General features: G+C 40.8%; 1 protein-coding gene across 1 annotated transcript; it reads left to right on the top strand.

Moving 5' to 3' along the window:
• Positions 1-1,474: 1,474 nt before the first annotated feature.
• On the top strand, positions 1,475-5,547 carry LOC115666202 (oligopeptide transporter 1-like). Its single transcript, XM_056310986.1, has 7 exons — positions 1,475-1,744; positions 2,294-2,733; positions 2,864-2,961; positions 3,047-3,619; positions 3,865-4,123; positions 4,204-4,386; positions 4,545-5,547. The coding sequence occupies exons 1-7, from the start codon at positions 1,657-1,659 to the stop codon at positions 5,166-5,168; spliced, it is 2,265 nt and encodes a 754-aa protein (XP_056166961.1). The 5' UTR covers positions 1,475-1,656; the 3' UTR covers positions 5,169-5,547.
• Positions 5,548-9,297: the final 3,750 nt, after the last annotated feature.

Below are 9,297 nucleotides of genomic sequence, written 5' to 3'. Positions count from 1 at the left end.
TGCTATCTGTATTAATGATTGGGTTGACCCGTTCATGACGTGAACTTAATTAAGCTCCAACTGAGCACCCTCGATTAACTACATGACGTGTAAATAAGTCAAGTCCAAAATTGCTAATTTTAGGTGTTGCAGTGAGTTATGTAGCATCAAACACTTCACACTAAAACTAGTAGCACGACAAAGCATAGTTACAATACAACCAACAGATTACACCAAACGTTTACCTCCAAAGTAATGTTTGTACAATTTACTTTTCTAACTTTTCTTTTATGCAACGAAGTGCCTTATCTTGCAAAGTTTGTGCAATCAAATTTTTCCGTCACTAACATCTGTTATGTCAGTTTATATTTTTAGGGTAAAAAATAGATAAAGAGAATGCCGTTTGTCAAGATATTGAGGTACAATGCAATCCTGTTCGTTTCCTAGTAATTTTACTACTTGTCAGCTTCAACTTGGACGTGAGTGGCGACGTAGAGTGACATCCATCCTAGGCATTTCATAGGTGGAAGGAACTTGCCAAAAGCAGGACTGTGTCAAAAAAGCTACTCTCTCTGTGCTTGGACCATCGTAAAACCAATCATATTGGCTTAACTTCATCATGAAAACCGAAGAAAGGTTCATCTACGAATGAAAACATTGACAGACATTGACACACAGAATATAGTACTGTTCAAGATTGAGATTGCAAAAGAAAAGGAATAATGACAAATGGTCCCTGAATTTTGACTCAATGTACGATGTGATCACTGACCTTTCAATTTATTTAATGTGGTTCCTGAATTTTAGCCTAATGTGCAATTTGGTCATCAAACGTTTAATTTGTTTAATGTGATTCTTAAACTTTTGATACATGGTCAAACTTAAATTGATGGAAGGATAACATTGAATATTTTTCTAAGGTCCAGGGACTAGTTCGAACATGTATTAAAAGTTCAGGAACCACATTGAACAAATTAAAAGTTTAGGGATCACATTTCACATAAGGCTAAAGTTTAAGGTCTACATTGAATAAATTGAAAGTTCATAGATCACATTGTACATTGGGCTAAAGTCTAGAGATCATTTGTGTTATTTTTCCAAAATAAAAGTAGTAGATGTATCCAATCAGTTTACCATATAAACCATTCATACTATATTGTTGAAGATACGGTAATTTGACGTCGATCCACTCGGGCCACACCTCTCCAGTGTAAGGACAAGAGATTACATGTGAATGTGTGCCTTGAAGAAGACAAAGCTTGGGAGGCAAAATTGGAAATAGCCCCATCAATGCTAGTGGATATGGCCGTTCGGATCTTTTGTCTTTTAACGTAACGTTAACTTGCTAACTTCCAAAAGGAATCTTTGCAGATTCAGCCAAATACCCATTAACAACAACTTGGAGAGGTCCTCAAAGAATCAGATCACCAACACTCTCCTTGGACTGTACTCTTGAGTCTGAGAATGATCCTTCGTGAACAGCTGTCCGGTAGAGACCACTGAAAATGAAAGCATGACTCAACCTGACATATTGAGTGAATCCATGCGAAGATGACAAACTTGAACGTACCTTAACTTATATTTCTCTTGCCGGCAGATGCTATAAGAGACTATGATTTCTTTGGCGTGTTAAGACCTTCATTAGAAAGTGAAGAACAAAATTGTCACTGATCAAGAATGGAGCAACCGGATGATGACTCTGGAGTTTCACTCTCTTATCAGCCCAAGAAGCTTGAACCTGATAGTCACAAGCCCGAAAATGCTGGTGAATGAATCTTTCTCTAGTGAACTTTTGATGTTGGGTTTCGAGATAAAGCAACTTCTTTTCGTTGTATGATGTACGTGTTGATTTATGTTTTCGGGTTTTTCTTTGCACTCTGCTGAATAAAAGGTGTCTGATCTGTATAAGAATACCACATGAGTTTTCACGGCAAACACCGACTGAAGCAGAAGTGCAATTCAACTTCGAACTTGGTTATTAGTGTAATTTTTGCTGCGAGTCAGTCATGGGAGTTTAAATTTCAGAGAAAGTGCCCAGCTTAGAACTCAACTTTCCATTTGCTTATGCATCTGTTGAAACACGACCAAGCCTCTGAGTCAGTGTGCGTGTTACATACTGGCCTGTGATAACTGAGCAAAAGCATGTCTCAGAAACGGTTGTAACAAGCGGTTTTAAAGGTGAAGGGGTTCGTTCGTTCTGTTTGATGAACGGCATGAGCAATATTACATAATCCATCTTTCATTGGCACTTCCATAAACTACTGCCGAGTTGCATTCAACAATCATTCACTAGTGGATGATGAATTATCTGCAGATGAAGTGAATGATTCTCCAATTGAGGAAGTGAGGTTGACCGTTTCGATTAAGGACGATCCGACCTTGCCCTGCTTGACATTTCGAACATGGTTTCTAGGAATCACCGCATGTGCTACTCTGTCCTTTTTAAATCAGTTCTTCGGCTTCCGGCAAAACTCGCTCTCCTTGACGTCGGTTTCTGCTCAGATTGCCGTACTTCCTTTGGGAAAATTTATGGCAGCAGTTCTACCGAAGAAAGCTGTTCGTGTCCTAGGAACAAAATGGTCATTCTCATTGAATCCGGGACCCTTCAACTTGAAGGAACATGTCCTGATAACCATATTTGCCAACGCGGGCTCGAGCGGCGTGTACGCTATCAACATCATCACCATTGTCATGGCCTTTTATCACCGTCATATTCATCCTCTAGCAGCCATGTTGCTGACCCTGACTACACAGGTATATTTGTTAGTAATCACTCTTGGCCTGGGGTTTGACAATCATTCTTGTTGGTGTTTTCTTGCTCTGTCTACAAGCTACTGTGATTATCGACCTTCCATGATGGAACAAAATGTACGATAAATTGCAGATGCTTGGATATGGATGGGCGGGGATTTTCCGAAAGTTTCTCGTTGATTCACCATACATGTGGTGGCCAGCGAACCTGGTTCAAGTCTCTCTCTTCAGGTATGCCATCAAGACTTCTTTGTTTTCTTCATTCTTTACAGTTACTTCTTTCGTTGTCGTGAATCCACTTTCGTTGGACATTCAGGGCATTGCATGAGGAGGAGGTGAGGCCCAAAAAAGGATTGACAAGGCTGCAGTTCTTCCTCGTAGTCCTCATATTGAGTTTCGCGTACTATGTCGTTCCTAACTATCTGTTTCCATCCATAACTGCCCTATCCTTTGTATGTTGGATATGGAAGCACTCAGTCACAGCGCAAATAATCGGCTCCGGACGTCATGGTCTCGGTATTGGTTCCTTTGCCCTGGATTGGGCTACTGTTGCTGCCTGGAATGGATCTCCGTTAGCTTACCCGGGCTTTGCAATTATAAACATAAGCATCGGTTTCTTCCTCACGCTATATGTGTTAATCCCATTTGCCTACTGGACCAACGCATTCGAAGCCAAGCGGTTCCCCATTATCTCGTCGCACGTGTTTGATGCTAAGGGAGTCGATTATGATGTCGGATTAGTCCTGAACGAGACAAACTTCCAATTTAATCAGCATGGATATGATGATTACAGTAAAGTTCATCTGAGTATCTTCTTTGCTTTTGCTTATGGATTGAGCTTTGCGACCTTGGCAGCTACTGTATCTCATGTCGCTCTCTTCCATGGCAGGTGAATGCTTTTTACTCTTCTGCTGATTATGAGTATCACTAGATGGATAGAGAACTGCCTCTGTTCTTTCTTTTAATCACCTGCAAAATACATCAAGAAATCTTACAAAACTCTTGCAGTAAAACAGAATAGCATTTAGTGATTAAATGATAAAAACCGTGAGGTTTATAAAGTTGGTGGCGCACAAAGTTGCGGACCCGTGAGATGGTGAATTATCTCAAAATATTCTAACATTCCATTTACAGGACTATGTGGCAACAAACGAAGGCAACTTTTCGGGATAAGTTTGATGACGTGCATACTAGACTGATGAAGAAGAACTATGATGCTGTCCCACAATGGTGGTTCTATTCGCTGATGCTAGTAATGACCGGACTTGCCATGGTTGCTTGTGAAGGATTTGGCAGACAGCTTCAACTTCCGTACTGGGGAGTCCTCCTAGCACTTGGTTTAGCTGTATTCTTCCTGTTGCCAATTGGAGTAATCACGGCCACCACAAACCAGGTATAGTCAATAAAAATCACTTCGGATCTTCAGCAAAAATCTCCTCTCGTTATTGACGAGACATTGACTTTCATGTTCAGCAACCTGGATTGAACGTCATCACGGAGCTGATAATCGGTTTCATGTATCCTGGAAGGCCTCTGGCCAATGTGGCATTCAAGACATATGGTTATATAAGCATGGTGCAAGCGATAACTTTTCTCTCGGACTTTAAGTTGGGCCATTACATGAAAATCCCACCAAAGTCCATGTTCATTGTTCAGGTAATGTCCGAGTTTTGATATTTACCATTACCATGTTTCATATTATGCTTTTTTTTTTTTTGCTAAATATGTTTCATATTATGCTTAGTACTGTTTTCAGATGATTTTATACATTCAAATAGTAGAAACTAACATTGACTTATTTCTCCTGAATGAAGCTGGTGGGAACGTTAGTTGCATCTTCAGTCTACTTTGGTACGGCCTGGTGGCTCCTCACATCGGTGGATTACATCTGTGACCCGTCCAAATTGCCTGAGGGAAGCCCGTGGACGTGCCCGGGGTACGATGTATTTTACAATGCCTCCATCATTTGGGGCGTGGTGGGACCACTCAGGATGTTCGGCCGCCTTGGGCTTTATGCCAAGATGAACTATTTTTTTCTCATCGGAATTCTCGCTCCAGTCCCGGTCTGGATCCTCTCTCTAATGTTTCCAGAGAAGAAATGGATAAGGCTCATCAACATGCCTATCATCATAAGTGGCGCAGGGAATATGCCACTGGCAACATCAGTGAATTACATATGTTGGATAACCGTCGGAGTTTTCTTCAACATATATGTGTACAGGAGGTACAAAAGTTGGTGGGCTAGGCACAACTATATTTTGTCTGCTGGGCTCGATGCCGGCGTCGCCTTCATGGCGGTACTTTGCTATTTCACATTGCAGATTAGGGACATTAATGGGATGAGTTGGTGGGGCCTGGAATTGGATGATCACTGCCCTCTCGCTCATTGTCCAACCGCTCCAGGCATTCAGGTTAAACATTGCCCTGTTTTTCGTTGATCAGAGGACATCCGATATGCAATGTAAAGGGGAATAGTATCTGTACTTCTCACTACCTGGTCACTTTTTACAGATGCTTGTACTGTCAAATCTTCAAGTACAGAAGAAGAAAACGACATAGAACTTGTAGTGTGGATAGATCTTTCGCCCTCATTTTTCACTACAACCGTTAATTTGATGAACCAATCAGCATCATGAGTTAATATCCATGGTGAAGAGAATGAGAGTGTAGAAGCCAAACAAAAAAGAGAACACACCTGCTCCTGCTGACATTATCCTAATATCAGTGACCTTAACAATCTACATCATGGATCCTTTACATCATGCCAATTTTGCTGTAATTTTTGCCAGTAATTAAACATTAGTTGGTTTTGACAGACTTTCCTTTCTAATTTGAATCTGGTGTTAGCTAAACGAGAGTTGTGTACATAATCACAACAGTTAATGACTGAATTTGAGAATGGGCTGCAGACAAAGATGGAGAGGCCTAATGTTCCTAGATCTTCACGTTGTAAACCATTAGATCGTCGCAACATGCAATTGAAAGTCTTAACTGTATAATGTAGTTCATTTGCACACTCATTTCTTGACAAACACTTCGCGGTACAGTTTAGCCCAGGGCAATTCCTGTTCCGATGGACAAGAATATCATCCCAGGCCAGCATCGCGCACACTCAGCATTGAAAGGCTAACTTTGTGTGAGATGCCTGAAAGTGACCCTTCATTTTTGTTGGCACTAAAGAGAGAGAATCAGCTTTTCATTTTGTAAATCAGTACATCAATTAATTACTAAAATTGCTGTCCAGGACTATAAGGACAAACTAATCTTCAGGCAATTTTCTTCATTGGCCTGCAAATGTCTTATGTGCTTAACGCATGTAATGAGTGTGATAGTGCTTGGAGACTCGTTCTTTGGTAAGGTTGTTATAGCTTTGGAACATTTATCAAGAAAAACTAGCTTACAGTAAACATGGACCGACCGAACTACTGTGATTTCTGTATAGATGTTCTTGCCACGGTATGTTGTGGATCCACCAATTGACAATGGATTCTCCGACCGGAACTAGTTTATAGAAATCCCTCGGCAAGATGCCGTAGACAAGGAACAAGTAATCGACAGAGAACAGCGGGTAGAGGCAGAAGATGCATTCAAGTATGATCGAGGAATGTGAAAACGGGTCAGTGACTGTGTTGAGAAAATGAGAGCAAGTGGAAGGGAAAGAGTAGAATTTCTTTCGGAAAATGGTGGTCCTGCCGGATGTGGCACCAGAACATGCGGTTGTTGACACGACTAACGTTTTTTGTTTTTCAAGACAAATTCATGTGTCGTGATTTAGACCTGCGCTTTCAATTGCATAATCTATCCGAACGGACTCAGACAAACGTTTCAAGAGATTGTTAGTTCTATGTCTGAAATTTCCTTGCTCTGTTTTTCTCTCCATGCAGAGCTTGCGGCCTATGTCCCACGGAGGTCGCGACCTCCGGATGCTAGCCTCGCATGGCCATAGCTCTGTGGCTGCTTGAGTCAGGGCACTTCCATGGCCGTGGTGTTGGGGTTTGGCTCAGTCGGTTCGGTCAACTTCTGGCCACGAGTGAGAGGAGGTAGAGCGGGCCGTGAGTGAGAGGAGCTAGAGAACCACAAGCGAGGAGAGAGAGAGAGAGAGAGCGAGCATATCCGTAAGTTCGAAGCTCGAGCAACTATGGCTTAAAGCTCATTGATCTAGCTTTATTTGGGACAAAATTCACTCTCAACTCTATTTTATAAAAACTATTACACTTGAGGTCTGTCATTTGAAATTTCTCTATTACAAAGATAATACCGATTTATCTTTCTTTATATTTGAGGTCCTTCCAAGGGTCAATCAACCAAATCATTTAACGTTGATAGATAATTAACTAGCTAGATGATGCTTAATATTGTTGCATTCATCTTCTTCTTCTTCTTTTTCCTTGTAGTGATATTTTGTCTATAATTTATTTGTTAACCAAATATCCAATAAAGAACCGTAAACTATGCTTAACCATATTTGGTTTCTATACATCTCGAAGCATAATTGATATACCTTAACTTATTATGTATAAATCAATAAAATAATAACTTAGATCAAAAGGTTACAAATTTATGACCTCTCTATATATTAGTAAATTTGCAAAATAGTAACTTAGAACAAGAGATAGGAACCTCTAAGAGTTTATTTTTTTACGATTGATTAAATTTATATGATCAAGATAGAAAAAGGATGTTGCGCTGAAAAATATTTAAAAGTTGTTACAAAAACGATGTCAATGACGAGATTAGAAAAAATAGAATTATGTTAGTTGATGCTTTATATAATTAACACTTATAATGAATAGATGTTCTGTGTAACATAGTAGAACAATGTTATCTGTATCTTCTATGTGGATGCTATAGCCAAGAGACATGCAATTTGAGACCAATTTTTTCCCATTTTCGTTCCATATGCAGTTGCGTTTTTATTATTAAAAATTAAAGTTGTTCGTACATGACTCTGTGTTTACAAAATGTGGTTTAATTTGCTTCTGAAAAAGCATTGAGACGCAATATAAAACGCAACCCCATTTGCAACGCCCGTGACTGTCTACTAGTCTTTGAAAAGAGCCTATAAATGTTCGGGAGTGCTAATAACCATTAAGAACTCAATGAATAAGAGCATGTGAGCATGTCATGTTGTTCAACCTCACGCAACCTTTATATAGTAAATATATCCCTTCTTAGTGATAAGCGTGATACAATAATTCGACACCAACCCACTCGGACCACATATCTCTCTCTCTCTCTCTCTCTCTCTCTCTCTCTCTCTCTCTCTCTCTCTCTCTCTCTGGAGTACAAACTACATAATACATAGGAGTACGTGAGCATGTCATGTTGTTTAAACTTGCATGACCGTCATATAGTAATTATATCCCTTCTTAGTGACTAGCATGATCCGATAATTCGACACCAACCCACTTGGACCACACCTCTCTCTCTCTATAGAGTACATACTACAGAATACATAAGAGCACGTGAGAATGTCATGTTGTTGAATCTCGTGTGACCTTCATACAGTAAATATATCCCTTCGGGCCGACTCTACCTCGGGATCGTGACACTAGCACGATACCTTAATTCGACACCAACCCACTCGCGCCGCACCTACCCCTCTCTCTCTCTCTCTAGAGTACAGACTACAGAATACATGTGAATGTGTGACTTGAAGGGAAGGATAGGGATGCGGCAATTAATGAACACATGGAAGAAGACAAAAGCTTGGGGTGCAAAATTTCACAAGTCAAATAACCGCGTCACAACTCGCGGACGCAGCCGTTCAGATGACTTATTCACTTCCAACGAGGAATCTTTGCAGTTTCTTCTCAATTCCACTCGGCAGCAACTTGAGAGGGTCCCAAAAGAATCAGATCACCAACAATCTCTCCTTGGACTGTGCCTCCGTTTAGTACTCTGAGTTTGAGAGTGATCCATCATAAGCCGCTGTGCGCAGTAGAGACACTGAAAACGAAAGCAAAACAAAGTTGACATAGCAATAGAATCCATGCGGAGATGACAAACTTAAAAGTACCTTAACAAATATTCTTCTTGCCGGCAGATGCTCTATAGGAGACTATAATCTTTAAGGCGTGTTAAGCCTTTTTCCTTTAGAAAGTGAGAAACAAAATTTATCACTGATCAAGAGTGGAGCGACAGGATGACAACCGTGGAGTTTCACTCTCTTAGGGTGCGCATGAATACCATTCTGTGTCCGGGAGCTATTTCTGAATAGAAATGATTTTTTTTTATTCTGTGCCCGGAAATAATTTCTGAGTATTTGAAGGCGTTTGATAAACTGTCCAAAATTTCTATTCCTAGAGTAGAAAAGAACAGAAATGCGTTTGGTAACTACACAAAATTTATGTTCCCAAATAATATTTTAATAATATTTTGAATTGTTTAATTTTTTTTTTCTTTTTACCTATTTTCTTCTTTGGCCATGGCCGGTCGCCGGCGACCGGCCACAGCCCCGAGGCCGCGAGGGCGTCACGGCCCTCGCCGGCCCGGCGGAGGCTAGGGTCGCCCTTGCCGGCGAGGGCGAGGTTGGACCCTCGCCGCACGGGGAGGCGGCCTCGCCCG

The sequence above is a fragment of the Syzygium oleosum genome, unplaced genomic scaffold (assembly GCF_021117445.2).
Source record: "Syzygium oleosum isolate NSW1041296 unplaced genomic scaffold, Sole_v2.1 Sole_v2.04, whole genome shotgun sequence".
Lineage (NCBI taxonomy): Eukaryota > Viridiplantae > Streptophyta > Magnoliopsida > Myrtales > Myrtaceae > Syzygium > Syzygium oleosum.
Note: the sequence above shows the minus strand (reverse complement) of the source record. Positions and strands in the feature narration are given on the sequence as shown.

Coding starts and splice junctions, on each gene's coding strand:
- LOC115666202 (XM_056310986.1), top strand. CDS start 1,657: ATGGAGCAACCGGATGATGACTCTGGAGTTTCACTCTCTTATCAGCCC. Junction 2,734..2,863: donor TGCTGACCCTGACTACACAG/GTATATTTGTTA, acceptor GATAAATTGCAG/ATGCTTGGATATGGATGGGC. Junction 2,962..3,046: donor GTTCAAGTCTCTCTCTTCAG/GTATGCCATCAA, acceptor TTGGACATTCAG/GGCATTGCATGAGGAGGAGG.